Raw genomic sequence first — 19,578 nt, 5'->3', positions numbered from 1 at the left:
TTTTTTTCCCCTGCAAGTCAGACTATGGTGAGGTTCTTCCAGTCCCGATACAGAGAGGGCACTGTCTGTGACAAGCCCTGAAAGAAAACTGCACACTGTTTACTTTATCAGTCCTTAAATAATTTAGTGTTCTTTTCTCACAAATTATATATGCTGTATTGAATACTTCCCTCAGTCAGGAAATAYGTTGACACAGAATGTACTGCCTTGCTGACTAAACCCCATCCCTTTTCTCCTGCAAAAATGAAAATGTGCCATGTGATCCTACAGCAACAGGGTCCACAATATGCTTGGAAAAGTATCACATGAGAAGGAAAGGAAAAAGGAAATGAGACAGTAGCAGGTASGATGAGTTAATATGTATGAAGGATCTCATAAAAATAACAGCAGCAGGGCACAGCAGTGGAAGAAAAGAAAAAGAACCCAACTGTGGCGTTAGTACTTTAATTCTTTTAGTGAGAGAGGCAGATCCAGTGTGGTATGTCCTTGAGATCACAGCATATCTTGAACAGTGGTAGGTAGAGAGAAACACAGTAAAAAGACACAGAAGTAGGCGCAGTGAAAAGGCAGATTTATTTACTAGTAATACTGTACAGAGAAAAAAAAAGAGAGAAGCCACAGTTACAGCATGGCTGTTGCTGGCAGTGTTCTTGTTTTTTTTTATTTTGGTTTTTTTTTGTACTCATTTTTTTAATCTGAAGAAAAAAAAACATAACAGTCAAAAAAGTACACTTCAGGTTACAAAGTACAGCAGCTATCCCCAGCGATTCTAATCCAGTGTTAGCACAGCAGTTTTTCCCCAGCAAAATGGGATTCTATTTACATTAGCTCACAAAGAAAGTGGGAGACTAAAGCTTAAAAAAAATCTCAACCACAATCTACATTCACCATAAAAGCTGCATTTTACACAACATTTTCTTGAACCCCTATAAAAAGTAGTTSTTTGTCTATAGAGTGAACGTAGTTGGGAGGGGCAGAAAACCTTCAGAAATGCATTCTCTGCCTTTGTCCTGACCTGCTTTTGCTTGGCTACGTTCACTGCAGTCAGATTCAGCTGGTCAACGGAGAAGCAAAAGCTTTCAAATCGGTTATTTCTCTCCTATCTGCCCCTTAGCAATTCCTACATTCATACTTGCAAAATAACAGGGACAGTATTTGAGACCATCATCAGTACAGCACCTTAATCATAAATACTGGCTGATCTTCACACATCCTCAAGGCTATCCCTAATCTGCACAGTGCTAAGTATGTGTTACTTTTCAAGCACACGCTTAAGTTTATGTAGCTTAAGCACCACCTTCAACTGGGACTTCAAATGGTAGCACAAAATCTTCTTAATTTTTTGAGTTTGCCTCTTTTTGCCAGGCATATTATCTTGGAGGGATACCAGTAGATTCTTGGCAGCTAATTTTACTGAGAATGCCTTTGCATGCTGGATCAGTCTGTGGGGAAGTTCACATTTTCTCCTGTCTCTTCTGCCCTGCCAATTGCAACCTGACATATGGCGGGGTGGATTCCCTTCTGCTGCTGTAAAAACTGTAAAAAACCTTCTGGATGCYGATATTTTATGTACCTGGGTATATCTGGCTCATATGAGTTCAAGGGGCATAGTGTGTTCCAAAGGAATAGTGCGAGAGACAGCAGATTTACCTAAATAGTGAGATTTTAATGGAACTCGCTGTTTGGTCAACCCATAAGATGCCACATGAATAGACTGGGGGAGTGCTCCTTTAATATCAAATATGTCCCAAGAATCTAGGAAAATGAAGGAAAATGTCCAGATAGTGARGACAAGATACCATAATTTCTTGGGACTGACACCAGCAGGCCTAATGTGAGTTTTGTAATTCCAGTTCCTCCTTTCTTCCCCTGCTTTCTTCTAGGAGACCCCAAAAGAAGAAGCAGAGGGATGAGGAAAAAGGGATCAGTTGAGCAACAGTGTCCAGAATGAGAGCAAGTACAGAGACAGGGGACAGGCAGAATCTGGGGCAGAGGTGTGCAGAGAGAAAAATTTGGAAATGCAAGTTACACTGCCTCTTTTCTGTTGTGTTTGTGTGGAGGTATCAGGTTTGCCCCTCTGTCCCCTGTGTCTGCAGGCAGTGGGGTTTTGAGAGTTCTTGGAGGGTGTTTGTCTCCTCAAACACAGTCAGCAAGGAGACCATGCTCTAAAACCCTCTGCAGAAAAGTGCACCAGTTTCACAACACCATTTAAAATTCTAATTAAACTAATGAGAAGACACAGTTAAAGCAGCATAAGCCTTGCCTGTAGCATATTGCTTAGACCAGAACCCTATACACATTTGTGCATGTGCTTAAATTTCACTTGTCTGGGTCATCCAATTAAAAAGGGCTACTTGGGTGCTTGATTTTATKCTCATGGGCAAATCTTTAGGTCTTACGGACCTGCTGAGCAGATATGCAAGGTCTAAATTTTGGTACAAGTCACTAACACACCAGTGCAAGTTAATAATGCATAAATATACCCGAACTGGTGAACTTGAGTTACTTAGCTATTGCTAAAAAATAATTAGGGGTTCTTTATTCAATTCCTGAAGTAGATTAATTCCTAAAACAAACCCATAAACCCACCTTTGATAAGAATTTGGGAAACAATTGCAGGAAAGCTTTGCAATACAATAGCAGCAAAACCCCACAAARTAAGAGAAGCTTTTGCAAACTGAAGGAAGGAGCTCAGAATTCTTCACAAGTTTGCCCTTAAAAAAAGTGGCCTGTTCTTAATCCATTGAACAGCCTAAGTGGAACCATCACAGGAAAAAAGCTATAGATATTGCAAGACTCTTCGAACCCACGAGAAAAAAGGCTCACTTTTATAATCGTTTCATTTTAAATACAAGTGGGACATTTTTTAAGAACTTCATGCACCCTTGTCACTATTTACAGCTAAGTAATTATTAGAAGTTTATATTACAAGTTGGATTTATATTCTCTTTGGACTAGGTGACAATCCATTTATATTCTAAACTGTGTAAATTCAGCCATTTTATACAACTTACTCTTTTACATACAAAAATTAGAATCTGTATTTTCGTTGGATATTGTCATAGTCTGCAACTATTAAGCTCAGAACTAAAGTTTACTCTTGCTGCTCAGGAGAGTCAAGAAACAGAATCTGAGCAAATCCTAAACTGTCCAATAGACAGCGAGAACTGGTTGAAACTTAGTGAGTTTAGAAAAAATAAAGAATCCATGCCTCAGCATGTAGGCTAATCCTCTACTTTGTCTAAAATATTTTGTTCAACTCTTTCCAGTGGCACTCTCTCTTGCAGTTTGAAATCTTATGTTGGATAAAATATGACAAAACATGTATTTCCTTTATTAGCCATACAACTCTGCTGAAAGTAGGTAGCTATTGCCTACTATGTTGACTTTCTAGGTAAATAAATTTGTCTAGCTATAGAAGGTGTACTTCCACCTTTTTCTGTGGAACACATTTATTTATTTAGCTGTGTCTATAGCAGTTATATTGGATTCTACGCTTCTAACCTGACTCTTTAAAAAGTGTTGTGATCCTTCTTCCTGGAAAAAATTGTGGTTAGGTCTACAAAAGATCCCAAGAAGTTTGGGCATTGTCATAAACATATGAAAAAGTTGAAAGGCTCAATGTCATGGGAAGGATGATATTCCAAAACTCAATACCCATTTAGGGTTTGTATCTCATTACAAAAATATTTATTCCTTAAAAAAATACACAAATGTAAAATACTACATTTCCTATTATATCCCCTCTTACTTTCCAAGTATGCCATTTGGATGTCTGAGTAAATTAAAAGGTAGAATACCTTTTATTTCTCTAGCAGCTCTGTATGCTATCTTCCTGCTCGGATTAGCTTGCAGTATCTTAATAATTTTAGGTGTGAGGAATCAGTAGTGAACTTAGGTACAATGGCAGGGGACTAACGTATTATCCATCAGGGAAGTCCCTCAGAATGTTTGCTCATGGATGGTAGCTATGCTGACTCAGGACCTGATCCTACCAGATGCTAAGCACCACTTTATTTTGTGTTTTTCTCAGTAGAAGCAGCAATGCTTAGAGTTAGCCTCTCGGACACACTGCCTTGGGCAAACTCAGCAGCGCAGAAAATCTGTATCGGTACATAAGGAACACCCAAACTACACTCGGTGTCCATCATTCCTGATCTTGCAGATGCCTACAATGTTCTTCCTGTGAGCAGTCCTGTTGACTGAAATAGGTCTGCACGCAGCAGAATTAGGCACACACACTTTTTCTCTGCAGGATTGAAGTCTTGTACTGCACTAGAGAGGAACACTCCTTGGAGAAGCTTCTCTTGCTGGGGATTGAAAGATAATGTTGTGTTTATACAGCTTTGGAATACAGCCTGCACTTTTTGGAAAAGAAATAAGGAAATAAAAGATACAAAAAAGAAGGAGGAAACCCAAGAGTGCTAAGGCAAACTGTCAAATGGCACATCATACCTACTTTGTCATTCATTTAGATAACATCACAAAGGCAGACCAGAGGAGTTCTGTAAACATATACCATACAGTACATCAGCCACAAGAAATTAAAAAAAGAAAACAACCCTGTAATTCTTTTCTTTCTGTATTGATATTCTAGTAATTGAAAGAGATTGCCTAGCCACTAATCATAATGCCGTGGTTTTTTGATTTGTATTTTTTTTCTGTTAAAAAAAAAAATAAGAAAAAAAGAATTGAAGTAAAATGCAGTGGTTTGCAAAAGAAATGGTCCCTGAATGCAAACGAGGGACGACATGGAGAGTGGATTTATAGAAACTTAGAAAATACAAAATATAAAAAAGTTTCCTAGGTTACTTTTTTCCCAGTCTAGGAAAAAATACACTGAAAAGAGGTTTTCTTTTTGTTTTTCTTAAAAAAGTTAAGGCGAGCAGTTTGTTGTGGCAAAATGCTATTACTGAACCAGTTTCTGACTCTACTTTTTTGTATCCCCTCGTGCTGAAACTGAAAATGCACGTGTGATGGCATAAGTTAAACAGACAGGGATTTTGCTTAAAACAATATAAAAAACCTCATCCCACAACAATCCTTACAAAAATCTCTCCCTGCTTGACCAYAGAGAAGACCGCTTCCCTTGCGCCTGATTGTGCATGGATTTCCACAGGCAGCCTCCAATCCAAGGGTAAGGGGAGAACTGACCCCTTCAAAGCCCAAACCATCCCTGGAAAACCAATTTACATTCGTCAGCCTGGGCTAATGCCCCTGAATTCCCCTGTACCTTGGCTGCAGGCTCATGGCTGAAAGGGACAAGGTGAWGATGTCCAGGCATGGCTGCTGCCCRTGTGGAGGAGGATGATTGGAGTAAGCATGTTTCAGCTAAGGCCCTGTGATTTCAGATCCATGTTTTTCCTGACCTCAGGTGTAGAACTCCCTTTGATCTGTACAGACCAGCCCTAGGCAGGTGAACCTTTAGCTTTCCTGGATCTACCGGGGCCTGTTAACCGTGGAGTGAATGTGAACACATAAAAACGACTGGCCTTCCTAGGTCAGTCAGCTACAAGTACTGAGCAGTAGGAATTTGAGAGGTTTAAGGTTTAATAAGGCTTGTGCTCTACTTCTAACCATCAAAGGGCCACTTCTGGACTGGTGTGCCACCATGTCCCCACCGTGCCGTGCCTCAGGTGCTGCAGTGGTCTCAGACGTTCTGGCGCCAGCGTCAGCAAGCATCTCCCAAAGCTGGCTGCTACGGGAGTCATCCCCAAAATGCTGAGTGGGTGCTGAACCAGAAGGTCATCTGACAGTGGCTCAAGAGATGCAGGGACAGAATGGTTAGGTTCGTATGATACTCCAAATATATCAAGCAGGAGGCTTGGAAAAAAAAAAAAAAAACAACTCCATGTGGGGAGAGGAGTGGCAGGGGAAAAATGATCAGGCTACGAAYACACTGCGAGGCCAGGGTGGCTGTGAAGGTGGCATCACACCCACAGAGGAAAAGGTGGYGAGCAACAAGATGACTGGCCAGGCCTGGAGGACAGGGCTGGGAGATTTATGGATTTGTTTCCGAGTATTATGGTTGAGGTGAGCAGGCCCCAGAGTGAGAGAACTACTGCAAAGCGCCCCTGGCTCCCACATCATTCACAGGGAGAGGCAAAACAGAAAGGGCTTCACCCTTCGTGCTGCCAGGCTCCTAAACAGGCCTGGGAGCAGCCTCACCCGGCCACACTGGGCTTGAAAACTTAGGGTCTTGCTTTAAGAAATGTTTAGATTTGCAAATGCTTAGCATTTCTGGGAAAAAAAAAGAAAAAGGGAAGAAAAAACCCCCAACCACCACCAACCAAAAAACCCTCAAAAACCCCCACACAACCCAACCAAAACCACACACAGGCTGCTAGTTTCTAACAGTCACCAGACTTTTTTGTTGCAAGGTGAGGCGCTGTGGGCCTTCCCCTCTTTGATAAAACTTAACCACCTAAGCCTGAGTCAAAGAATGATGTGCAGAGCTTCTCTGGGTGAGTTTGGTCCTTCTCCCGTTTAAAAGCCTCCAAGGGAGGCACAGGGAGCATGTTGAAGTCTATTCATTTCTGCCACTGCAGCAGATATGGAGGTCAGTAAAATTTCTACAGGTGTCAAAAAGGTGAGTCTGTCTTTTACAACTCTTGCTTTCTTTATTACTTGTTTGGGTACTACTTTTTTTTTTTTTTGGCTGACAGTCACCTGGGCAGTGGTGAGAAGTTTCATTGACCAGTTCCATACTGACAGCTGAGTGACTTAACATGGGAACTACCTTTTGCAGATTTTTTTGTATGTGTAGGTTTTCAGTGTGCCTGGTATCACCACCACTGAACAAGTGTCTTTTATACTGGCACAGAAAGAAAAGAGTACAGAGCAAGAGCTGTGTTTAATCAGATGCTCTGAACTAACAATTAATGCAGTAAAAGCACCATCCAAGAAAGAACAGTAATATCATAGGAATCACCTCAGACTGAAAAGAGGCTTTTTGTTGTTTTCTCTTTTTTTTTCTTTTTTAAGCTTTTTTTTTTTTTTTTTTTTTTTTTTTTTTTTTTTTTTTTTTTTTTTTTAAGTTGCTGTTACTGATTTTTAAAGTCTGATCATTTCAAAGACACTTCAAAATAATATTCAGTACTTGTTCACACTGTCAGAAAATAGAAACCTGATTTTTAATCTCACTCAAGTTGTTGTAATTCCAGAGTAACTCCACTACAGTGAGTGAAGCTAAACCAGTGTGATACAAGAATCAGGTTCATAATGTCTCACCATGAAAAAGCTAGCTGCTTTCTCATTGAGAAGAATCAAGGAACAAGAAAAAAAGAAACATCTATTGATTTTGGATGCCTTCACATTTTTACATTTTCAGCTTTAGTTGTTTTTAAGAGGCCTGATTTTCAGAGGTCAGGTGAAGAAAAATTTACCAGAAATCAGGCGTCTTTTTGCGCCCCACATTAGAAAATGAAGCATCCAAAACCACCAGCAGTTTTTGAAAATGTTAGTCTTGCAGCTATAGGATCTCCCAAAACAGTTGCTCTGACAAAACTTCAGTGTGCCTCCACGGGAATTTTACCTGGACAAGCAGGGCAGGATCAGACCCAATTGCCTGTCATTATGTAGGTGCACTGAAGGTACACTCTGTGAGAAATTACACTTCTGTAATTTATTACAAAATAAAACCCTGGCCCTGCTCCCATTCCCAGCACTGAGAATTTCGCCACTGAATCCAATAGGAACAGAGTTAGACAGTGAGAGAAGTTCATTTGTATTCTAGGGAAACAGAAAGCAGTATCCCTCATCTACTGGAGTTCAGCAGGAAARCTTCATGTATAAACATTGGCAGAGTTACTGAAAGGCAAATAATTAGATCAGTGACTCTGTTTCTGTTGGTGTGACAGCTGCATCTTTTTCATGTCAAGTTAATTTCAACTGTAATTTGGGGAGATGAAGTGCATATACAATACTGTAATCTGGAAGATTTATATAAGGCAAAATGATCATTCATACATTTTCTAGAAAGAAATTAAGGTCCACTTCTGGTATCACCAATGAGCAGAAATGGCTAATGGAGTTTTCTGACACCGCAAACTAAACTGGAAAGTTACTATAAAGCAAAATTATGCAATTTTTTGGGGGAAGACTTGTTTGAGTTTTAGCAAATTGAAACAGTAAAGTCATCTGAGACTTCCCCCAAGAAATAAAAAATGTGATCTATAAAATAATGCTTAGATGTGATTTTTCTTAAAAAAGAGAAGTAAGTAACATCTTTTTAAGGCTCCCATATCTGATGGCTGTGAAACTCAGACTCCATCAAAACCCTAGGAATCTGATCAAGCCTGCCAGATATTTAAAGAAAAAACATAAAAAGTGTTTTCATTATATATAAAACATATATATAAAAATCAAATAAATATGAAAACATGTGTTCCATTTCTCATTTATCTCTCACTCTGTAGTATTAAGGAAAAAAACCAACCAAAACAAAACAAAACACCATCACCAACAACACAAAAAAAAAGAAGCCAAAAACTCCCAACCCCTCCCCAACACCAAATAGTATGTCTGATGGGAAWAAAAACCATGCGTTCCTCTTCCTGAAGAACTAGAAAGAAAAACAACCCAACTGCAAGGCAATGGAGGCATTCACTTCCAGTTCACAGTATTGCAGTTAGAAGTACAGTGAGGTCTAGGTAAGTGATGGAGCAGGAGCTGCTGGGAGCAGGGAAGGAGGAGGTGTTCACATGACAATACAGCATTGACAGCGCTTTTTCTTTTGTGTACCTGGGGCAGCTTCCAAGGGCAGGCTCTCTTCCTTCCCCTCGGGAGAGGAGGGCTCTGTCGTGTCCGACAGGGGCCTGCCAGAGACCAGCTCAGCGGCGTTCCCATCCATGGTGGAAATATCAGTCACTGTCTTCTCCCGCAGTGACTTCTCGTCATCTTCGTCGATCAGCACAAGCTCTGCCTTGATGGTCTCATCGTAGCCCAGCACTTTCTTTGTCTCCTCTTCATCATCGATGTTCTGGTAGCCCATAAATATCATTGTCACTGGCTGATCTGCGCTGGCCTCTGGGGTTTCACCACAGGGTTTGTCTTGTGGCTGAGGGTTTACAGCGCGTCCTTTGCTGGATTTGTGTACCATTTCCAGCTTTGCCTCCTTGAAGAGCATTTGCTCCTTCATATGGCTAAGGTTTCCATCGGCTACCACATTTCTGTCTGACACAGTCATTTTTTCATACCCTCCTTTTACACTTGATTGTCCAGCTTTTTGCATAAGTTCATTTACGTCCTTTGAGCTTAATTTATGTACTCCATTTTCTACCACTGTGCCACCAGAGTGAACCTCATAGACTACCTTGGAACCATCATCATAGACTTTGAATCCTCTTTGATGGGCCTCATCTGGGCCAACAGGTGAAGCAGAGACAATCTTGGTCTCTCCTGTCTGTTTGTCTTTCTCCACATTAATTTCCATGGTGCACAAAGCTTGAATGAAAACAAGAGAGGAAGTGCATGTTACAACAAAAAAAGCCAGTGAATGGTTAATTGCCAAACAGACAAAGAAAACTATGGTGCCCCTTTTTGCTACCTYCTGCTTCTACAGGGCTAAGTGTTCTACGTTAGAGGTGGGATGCAACGCTGTGCACACTGTTGTGCCATGGCTTTTTATGCAGGTGGARGCTGGGCATATCTGTGGCAAACAGGACCCGCTCTCCCAGCTCACACCACACGGAGCTGTCTCTGGTCACCCAGGTGTGCCAAGGGGTTAGGTRTAATTTAGAACAAGGGGAGGTGATAGCATGCAGGATGCCCTCTAATTTTCCATTCTTGCCTCAAAATCCAGAGAGAACCTCTCTACTCTCTTTTCTGCCATCAAACTGCCAGTTAGTTAGTAACAAGTTTTGTTTGCTGCAACACCCAGATCATTTAATTGTCAATGCTTGTCCTTGCTTAACTCTTCCATCTGTAGCAGTCAAAACATTTTAGAGGGGTGAAGAAACCTTGTTTATCTCTGTTCTACAGGTGGGAAAACAGAATCACACAGTAATAGGATAATTTCTCCCATAGGTGTGTGGCAGGACAGCTCTCTCAGCTTCCACACCAAGACAGCAACAGTGACTCTGCTTCCAGGTTAAGAGAATGTACAAAACAGCCAAGATGTGCTCCCTCTTTTATGTGAATTAAGCATTAAGCATCATTGCAAAAGTTGAAGAAAAAACTAATAATGAACTGATTTTCAAAGAGTCATGAAACAACTGGTAAAAAYTGTGTGAAAGATGTTGCTTTAGAAGAGCAAAGGTTTTCTAGCAGTAAAAGATGTAGTAATGAGATGAAAATCATAGACCACACAGCAGGAATAGATGAGCAGTCCACTCTGCTCCAACACCCATTTTGAGATATGATGACATATCGCTACACAGCTTTTCAAAGAAAAAATGTGCAAAGGTATCTCAGACTTTCCAGAGTGCTCATTTGTTTAAGCATTCCTTGTATGCATATGAAGACATTTTGGCTCCCGGACAGACATCCACAGACACTTAATTACAAATTACCACAGGCAGTGACAAGTGTTTATGAAACTTACAGTGATCACTTCCATCAACAAACCTCAATGGTATATTCATGATTTATCTTACCTGGGGATACCACAAACTGGCATGTTTGCTTTTTTTTTTTTTTTCTGGTTTATTTTCAAGACAGTACAGAATATCCTTGCCCCAAGAACCAATGTAGCTTGGCATGTTTGCATTTTAAAAAATAATCAATATAAAAAATTACTCTTGCTTTAATGTATTTCCTCTATCTTTTTATTCACACACAGAATTACTTTTCCTATAAACTTAAAGCGACGTATTTCATTAGCAATAGAAAATTTATCATGACAAGTATCATGACACTGCCTATAGTGCTAGACACAAAATTCGTGTGTTGGTGAGTGGGTGCAAGCTTCTCCCTGTCACATGGTCCCCTCTGTACCCAGTGMAGTTGGTCTTACAGTGTTTGATCTCCCTCCTATGCTGGAGTTTTTGTGCCTGGCCATCCCACAGCAGTCTGGGCAGCCAGAAGGCAGCTGCAGGACTGACCTGAGTTCTGCTCTGAGGTGTGCAGCAGGAGACTGCAAGGCAGCTGGCATGGTTGSAAACAGGAAATTAAGGCTGGAAATAAGGAAAAAAAACTATTGCCCCAGGGCTGGTAGCAATTAACTACCAAACAATTGCTCTGAGAAATTGTGGCAGACAGCCCCAYGGTGCAGCTCAGAGAGTAGCTGGCATGGATCACTTGCTCAGGACTGTCCCAGGCCAGAACTGGTCTGCAAGTGTCCTTTATATTTTATCCAAATGCCTCTGCTCTGAAGCCTCTAATCCAATTTATGGGGATAATGAAACAAAGAGAGGAAGGTGCCAACACCAACACTCTAGCAATTTCTCCTTTATGGGTGCAGTTTCTTGGAGGGGAAGAAGAAAGGAAGAAGGATTTTGTTTATTGGCTTGGTGCCTAGGGCTTGGGTGGATGGGCTTGGAACATTGCTTGACCTCACCAGGGCTGCTCAGGCAGATACTGTTCAGTAACTTTCAACATTACAAAGGTAAAAACAGAGGCTGTCTAGCCTTTGGTGAAGATGCTAAAACAGACAGGTTTCTGAATGGCCTGGACTGAACTGCTGAACTGGAGCAAAGCTGAATCATGAGGCGGCAAGAGCACCTTCAGAATATCATCTATGATGGGCAGAAGTTCCTGGTTTGTCCAGAACCCTACAGAGAGGGCACCACCAGCCCATCAGCTGGCTGTTACCTTCTYAGAGAGAAACAGCAACCTGAGCTCCCCTGTGCTTCTCCTTTTCTTTGAAAACTAAAAATATTATCTGGGGCGTGGCTTTTCATTACAGACTGGTTATTTTCCTGTGAAAAACCTGAGTGGCAGGTATTTGTAATGCCGAAGAGGGTGCAACCTGTCAGACCCTCCCTGTTTTGATGCACAAATTTAGGCCACCATTGTATTAAAAGAAGGCCTGTACAGTGGGAATTAAGAARCAGACAGGGAAAATCTGAGAGTTAAATCATGTGGACCTGGCCCTATCTGAGTTTGTCATCTTGAGGAGCATGAGCCTGGCAAGGAGCAAAGACAAACTCTGAACTTTACAAGAGCGAACTTCCAACTGCTTAAGGAGTTGGTGAATGAGATTCCCTGAGAAATTGTCCTTAAGGACAGAAGGGCTGACCAGAGCTGGCAACCCTTTGAGACCACTTTTCTTGAAGTGCAAGAGCTCTCCTGCACTCAGTGTGCTGAGCTCTCAGTGTGGAGGAAATCAAACAAGGCAGGCTGGAAACCGGCATGGCTGAGTTAAAATCAGCTCCTCAAACCAAGGAGTGAGCAAGAAACATCTACCAGTGGAAGCAGGACCTGGGAAGAGTATAGGAATATGGTATGGTTTAATGTCTAGGGATGGGGTCAAGAAAGCCAAGGCAAAGCTGGAATAGGACTTGGCAAGGGACACGAAGAGTAACAAGAAGGGATTCTCTAAGTAGATAGGTCAGAAAAAAAAGGCCAAAAGTAGTCTAGCTCAATGTAACTCCATGCAAACAAGAAAGGAAAAGGGGTGATGACTGATGAGGGGAAGGCTGAAGTACTCAATGAGTCCTTTTGCCTTGGTCTTCACTGGCAGTCAGGCTTCCCAGTTTTCTGAAGCACCTGATACTCTGGGGGGGTGTGAGGGAAGTGAAGATCCTCCCACTGCAAGTGAAGAACATGTTTGAGATCACTTGATGAAGCTGAATAGCCACAAGTCTGTGGGACTGGATGACATGCACTCCCAGGGTCCTGAGGGAACTGGCTGATGTTCAAGGCAGGTTGGATGGAGTTCCAAGCAATCTGGTCTAGTGGAAAGTATCCCTGCCCCTAACAGACGGGTTGGAATGAAGGGATTTTTAAGTTTTCTTCCAAACCAAACTATTCAATGATTCTATAATTCTGTGTTGTTGCCAAGCTGCTCTCCATCATATCTGAAAAGCCAGGCATTCAGGTGAAGCCCCCAGTAACTGGAAAAAGGAGAGAAAGGAAGAACTGGGAAAAAGGAAGAACTGGGAAACTACGGAGCAGTGACTGTCACCTCTGTGCCTAGCAGGATCATGGAGCAGATTCCCCTAGATGATATGTAAGGCACATAAAAGATAAGGAGGTGATCTGAGGCAGCCACCATAGCTTTACYAATGACAAATCATGCTTTGATGGATGGATGGTGGCAATGGTTGCCAAGGGAAGACCAACAGATGTCATCTATCTTGGCTTCTGTGAGGCCTTTGATATGGTCCCCAATGACATCCTTGTCTCCAAATTGGAGAGACAYRGGTTTGATGGATGGACTGTTCGGTGGATAAGGAACTGGCCAGAGAGTTGTGGTCTATGGCTTTGTGTCCAGGTGAAGGCCAGTGAYGAGTGGTGTCCCTCAGGGCTCTCTCTTGGCACTGATGTCCTCAGTACCTTCATAAATGACAGGGACAGTGAGATGCACCCTCAGCAAATCTGCAGATGGCACAAAGCTGAGCGGTGCCATGGACACAAAAAAGGGAAGGGATGCCATCCAGGGGGACCTGGACAAACCCCACAAGTGGGCCCGTGAGAGCCTTATGAAGCTCAACAAGTGCAAGGACAAGGAGCTGCACCTGGGTTGGGGCAATTCCAAACTGAGTGCACACTGGGAGATGTCACTGAGAGCAGCCCTGAGGAGGAGACCTGGGAGCTCTCATGGATGAAAAGTTGGACATGAGCCCACAGTGGGCACTGAGAGCCCAGAGAGCCAATTGTATCCTGGGCTGCAGCAAAAGCAGTGTGGCCAGCAGGGTGAGAGAGGGGATTATCCCCATCTATTCTGTTTTGTGATACCCCACCTGGAGCACTGCATCCAGCTCTGGGATCCTCAGCACAAGAAAGACAGGAACCTTTCTGGAGAAGATCCAGAGGAGAACTGTGAGGGTCATCAGAGGAGTGGAGAACCTCTCCCATGAATACAGGCCAAGAGGGCTGGGATTGTCCAGCCYTGGAGAACAGAACACTTCAGGGAGACCTTACTGTGGCCTCTCAGTATCTTAGGGAGGCTTATACAAATGAGACAGAGGGACTTTTATCTGGGTAGATAGAGACAGGACAAAGGGCAATAGTTTGAAACTGTAAGAGGGCAGATTTAAGTACTCAGAGGGTGGTGAGGCACTGGAACAGGTTGTGCAGAGAAGCTGTGGAATCCCCAYCCCTGCAAGTTTTCAAAGCCAGGCTAGATAGTGCCCTGAGCACCCTGCTCTAGTGAATGGCATCCCTGTCCATAGCAGTGTTGGAACTAGATAACCTTTAAGGCCCCTTCCAACTCAAACCTACTATTTTATGCTTCTATATTTAAGAAAAGTTGCAAGATACATATTTTTTCCTATGGTATGGAGTACTGATGTGCAACAATGTGTGATCTATTAGGGAGACTTTGGGCAACAAGTTCTAGCACTTCTTGGAAGATGCTGTCCTAGAAAGGTTACACATATGATCCTTTTGTATTTCAAATCTGGCTAATTTGATTGAGCTTTTGACTCTGTTGAAATTCTAGTTTCATGTCTTTCTACTGTGATTCTATTGTAGTGGTTTTAGATATTATCATAACATGTGGTTTATGACCAACCCAGGGACCATATTGAAGATACTTGGGTAAGTAAATGCATGAACATATGTGAATTTCTTAGAAAGCTATTCACCAGTGAAAGGCACTGCCATGGGAAAAGTGAATAACAGAACCTTGTTTATCTGCCTGTGTGCATAATGTTGGTTTTTTTTCTCTGTGGGAAAACCTAGCAGCCCAGCTTGTCAAAGGAGTTGCAAAATAACTAATGTTGATTCCCAAAAGTCTTTATTTAACAAAAGCGTATTTACTGCAAACTGTGATCTACTAATAGAATATGAAACTACCTGACAGTGAGTTGAAACTGAAAGCAGCACTTGAAGATGACAGCCAGTATTCACAAGTACAAGTTTTCTGCATAAGCTTTAATTACATTGAAACATGATGCAGTCCTTCATGACAAGAAGATCCCAACGTGCCAACAGAAGGATCTAGCTTCTGCCTATTTAGTGGATTCAGCGGCTGTTCTTAAAAAAAAAAAATCTACTTACACTCTAGGCTTGTATTAAGATGGATTATTACAGCCCACCTTTTRGAACACCTATTGCACACACACACAATACACTTATCAAGGACTACATTAACAAGGCTTCTGAGTCATCCAAAGAATGAAAGAAATTATTACTTTCTTGCTGTTGACAAAATGGCATGAAATACACAGAAAAGCTTGCTTTAAAGACAAATCAGGGTAAGCACTGGTGGAAGTGAAGTTTTTGGAATGGCTTGCAACAGAACTTATGGAAAAAATTACATATTTCATAGCTGTGTACAGTGCCTTAGCTGCAGAAATTGCTAAGCTTATTAATCCATTCGTCAAGTAAGCCACCTTTTATCCTACTCCTTGGGACACCTCTTAAGTAGCCACCAGTAATTTGGTCTTGAGATAGGGAGCACATTGTTTAGAAAAGAAGGATTTTGAAAACAATGAAAATGTACAGCTTCTAAAAGTCATGTTGTTACATKTAAGACACATACTCAGCATGAAAAATAAGTGTTAGAAAATTCTCTGTATGACTCCAAGCACAAAGCAAGCCCACCTTTTCCCAGGAAGAAAGAACGGCATACAAAGTATAAAATGACACAAACATTTGAAGAATGTATCTGGTCTTGTGAGTGCCTGTCTGCAATTGCATGGGTACAACAGAGGGCACAAAACCTTGGCCTAGATATCATGTACTTGTATCAGCAGAGATGGAAAGAACTGAATATCTCCATGTTAAAAAAAAAAAAAAGGATGTTTCCTATGGTACTTGTATGTAGTTCAGCTGCATTGTTTTGGAAGTACTCACTGCAGTTCAAAAGCCTTGACTTATTTACAAAAATACACATCGAGCAGCATTTCCTGGCATTTAAATGRTATCGGGACACCAGACTCACTAAGGTAATATAACAAAAAGAGTTCATGGCTACTGGACTGGTATTACAATACTTTGTTCCTTGAGACTTACCAGCTACTCTGCTTGATCCGTCCCACCCAGGAACTGGCTCTGCTGTTCGTGAATAGAGGGTTGGGAGTTCAGGGATCTGGGAGTAAATGTAATTTACTGCATCTGGTGTCAGAGAACAGGAAACAGTTAGATTCGTGCTATGAGCCCCAGTGGCTTCATTGCTTAGACAGCAGAGTGTTGTCAGCCCTGACAATAGTCACTGGAGCTTTGTACTGGATAATTGGATCAAAGCAAACAAAGTGCAAAGTCACTGTCCTGTGATTGGTGTTCAATAGACTAGCTGAGGCAGGAGGGAATGGGTCCAGATGACTCAAACCTTATGTCAGATGAACACATAAAATTATTTGTCAGGAGGTTCTGGATTTATCAAGTCTGTGACCTTTAAAATGGGGGGTGGTGTGGGGAAGGTAAGGAACAAGCCTAACGCAATACAGAATACATGACATTTCAAATAGAGATATAAAAGCTCTAAAAATGCTAGTGTTGACTAAATAGGATAAGAAACCAGCTCTTTGGTACCAGTGGTTTCCAATAGTACTGAATCAGAATTTGGCTTTTTGYTCGTAAAGCTGAAATTTAGCTAATAATGAAATCTCATAGAGATATTGATAGGGTACCTGTTTAGGTTTTCAGTAGTTGTTATGCTCCTGGCAGTGCTTCAATGCCATCATTGATTAACAAATCCTGAATTAGTAAAGAGCTATCTTAAATGATTGACTTGTTTTACATTTGAGCTTGTGACTGCTTATCATAAGCTAAATGTGTACTTTAGAAGAGATGTYAATAAATTTAAAAGTATTCCCTTGGAGATATTTTGTGGCTGGGTTAAATATAACTAGCATTAATTGTTATGCTACAATTTTGTGGYTGAGCTAAGAGCAGAGCTCAGAGGAGAGATGGGCAAATAATTGATTTAAGGTTCAGGCACCAAAACGAAATGAAAAAGAATAAAAAAATCACATTCTTTTCTATCAGCTGGAAATGTTTTCAGCTCTGTATGGAAATGGTTAAATTTATGTTGAAACATAAAATCCTCTTCGGTGTGAAACAGACCATTCTTTTTCCTCCAAGGCTATTTTGCCAGTTCAATGTATAACTTGTTAAGCCCGTGGTATTGCCTCATCCATGTATCATGCTCAGTAAGAGGTGAAATCTGCCTTCCTTGAAGCACCCTGTTGCTATAAGCAGGTGAGAGGTTGACCAAAAAAGTGAATTGGTGAAATGAGAGAGAAAATGAAATGTCCTATTGCAAAGTGCTTGCCTGAATCTGGTGAAGGGAGGTGCTTTCATCACATTCCCTATGGGCTAAAACATACCAGCCCAGAAAAATACCTACACCTGGTGGTATCCTCAGCAAGGACATGATATGCCACCTCTAATCCTAAAGCCCGCTTTTTTTTTTTTTTGGCAGGCAAATTGCCCTGGTATTAGTGAAATGTTTTTACTCCCTAGCAGTCTGTGGTGGCAACCACTGCTAATGGATGCAGAAAGGTAAATCCCCAAGATGACACTCCATCCCTCTGTGGCCCACTGTGGGTAACTCAGGTAAGAAGTCCTCTTTCCTTCCTTCTGGTGTCACACAAGTATGGCACAGAGGCACAGTGTAAATTCATTTAACACTCTCCATAAACTTAGTATATATATTAATTCAATTTGTAGCAGATGAATTGGAAAAAAAAAAAAAAACCCCAAAAAAAACCCCAAGCCTGTCCACAGAAATGTGATTTTATTTTATATTTCAGTGGACAAATGACAGTCTTGGCAAATGGGCTTTTATAATTCCAGTGCATACTGTATTCTCAAAGTTTTGTATTTTTAGCAGTAGAGCCTAGGAAAAATAATTGTTTAAGACACAGCTGACTGAGCAATGACCAGCAAAAGCTGCTTTCTTTTGCAGGGTWACTTGCCTCTAATGAGAAACTGGTACAATGGTTGGTGCTGTTGCTCTGGGAAATACAACTAGCAAATGAGTAGTCCATTATTGAAAACTGAAGTAATTTCTCAGAAGAAAGAAGTGGGTACTGTGTTTCTGGTCCAGGCAAAGAAGGCACTTTGTGTTCTGGAAATAGCAGAAACTTAATTATTCATCCCACAGTGTCCTTTTGGAACAGTAGTTTCAGTACGCGCTCATCCAGGGGCTGAGTGACGGATGTGTCACATGTGTTACATGTGTTACATGTGGCTGTAATCAATGCAGACTAGACCTGCTTAGCTAATCACCCTTACTTCTTTTGCAGTTCATGAGGATCAATAGTGCACAGTTCTCTTGCAAGGACACTGAAAAATCCTTTGCAAATGTTTATTTTTCCCCCCAGTGCTTGTAGGGGGAACTGAGCATCACTGACACSTAGCAGTGGGGAAGATCAGTCGTACAGCTTGATGGTGAAACTCTCATTTTGATGTGGTACCTGTCTGTGGACCATAGTAAGATGTTTGGTTTTCTGTTTAGTTTTTTTTTTTTGCCTCCTGCTTTAGGAGACAGTACCTATCTAAGTGCTAGTGCTGTTAATATTGACTTAGTTTAGAAACTTCTCTGCATGTTAATTATAATAAAATATTTCAAAAATTAGCTTCAGGACTCCAATCTGTTTTTGTCCTGAGAAGGGAATGCTGGGAGGGCAGTGCAATTCTGGTGGAGTTCCTTCTGGAGCTGGTGGCAGTGCCATATGTCAGAAATGGGGTATTTGAAAAGTTAGGGTTGGTTGATCCTGCCAGCTCCCGTCTTGTTTTGTCTCCCCCACCCCACCTCCAAACAAAGCAAACATGCTCATTTCCCTTTATCTCACTGGCAAAAAGGTCTCTTTCATTTTGCACCTTTAAAAGGATATTAGAGGTTAAWTTTACAAAGAATGGATGACATGAAAATTAGCATTTTGTTCACCTGAGAAGTAAGACAGAACATAAATAACATTTGAACAGACTTCACTCAATATCTCCATTTCAATCTTTGGTAAGTTATTAATATCTAAGGATGCAATAAAGCAAGTTCTGTGTCTTTCTACTACTTGCAAGAAAATGAATTTTGGGACTATGGCACTCTTCCCAGTTAACAAACAGACAAGTGCTTAGGAAAGCATAYGGGGCAAGGTAATCCTTCAGGGGTGCTTGCACAACGCTAAACCTTCTGAACTGATCTGGCCATTTGTGGCCAAATGTCAGACAAACTAATTTTCCAAGAGCTGGGTTTTCTTTAAAAAGAAAACTTTAAAAAGAAAACTTTTCTTTAAAAAGAAAACTTCTTTACTGTTAGTGGCAGGTCTTCTGCAAATATTGCCTCCCAGGGCAGGGCTGTTCCACCTATAAGGCCCTCTGGGGCCCCATGGGACTACATCAGGAAGAATAGAGATTGTGACCCTCCCATCACGTTTGCAAGAACATCAATGCAGGCTTCTGCTAGGAGCTGAGTAGCCTGGTTCTGACTTACTGAATTATGCTTTAAAYGAACAAACTTGGGAGTGAGGGTCCACAGCTGACACCATAAGCGAGATGATGGATGAGTGCATTGACAGAGTGCTA

The 19,578-nt window shown here is 41.5% G+C and overlaps 1 protein-coding gene across 4 annotated transcripts in view; it reads right to left on the bottom strand.

Moving 5' to 3' along the window:
- PALM2AKAP2 (PALM2 and AKAP2 fusion) overlaps window positions 1–19,578 on the bottom strand; it is a 252,737-nt gene that overhangs the window by 121,992 nt on the left and 111,167 nt on the right. For 2 of the 4 annotated variants that reach the window (XM_057374544.1, XM_057374546.1), the window contains 2 exons: window positions 16,063–16,164; window positions 8,743–9,444 (listed from right to left, as the gene is read on the bottom strand). The exons of 1 other annotated variant lie outside the window; for it this stretch is intronic. In XM_057374544.1, coding sequence (XP_057230527.1) covers window positions 8,743–9,444; window positions 16,063–16,164 — 804 coding nt within the window. The remainder of the gene's footprint in view (window positions 1–8,742; window positions 9,445–16,062; window positions 16,165–19,578) is intronic. One more of the 4 variants, XM_057374547.1, reaches the window with a different exon arrangement.

Source organism: Malurus melanocephalus, unplaced genomic scaffold (assembly GCF_030028575.1).
Source record: "Malurus melanocephalus ecotype Western Australia unplaced genomic scaffold, MMel_1.1 scaffold_228, whole genome shotgun sequence".
NCBI classification, from domain to species: domain Eukaryota; kingdom Metazoa; phylum Chordata; class Aves; order Passeriformes; family Maluridae; genus Malurus; species Malurus melanocephalus.
This window is presented reverse-complemented; position numbering and strand designations above follow the sequence as displayed.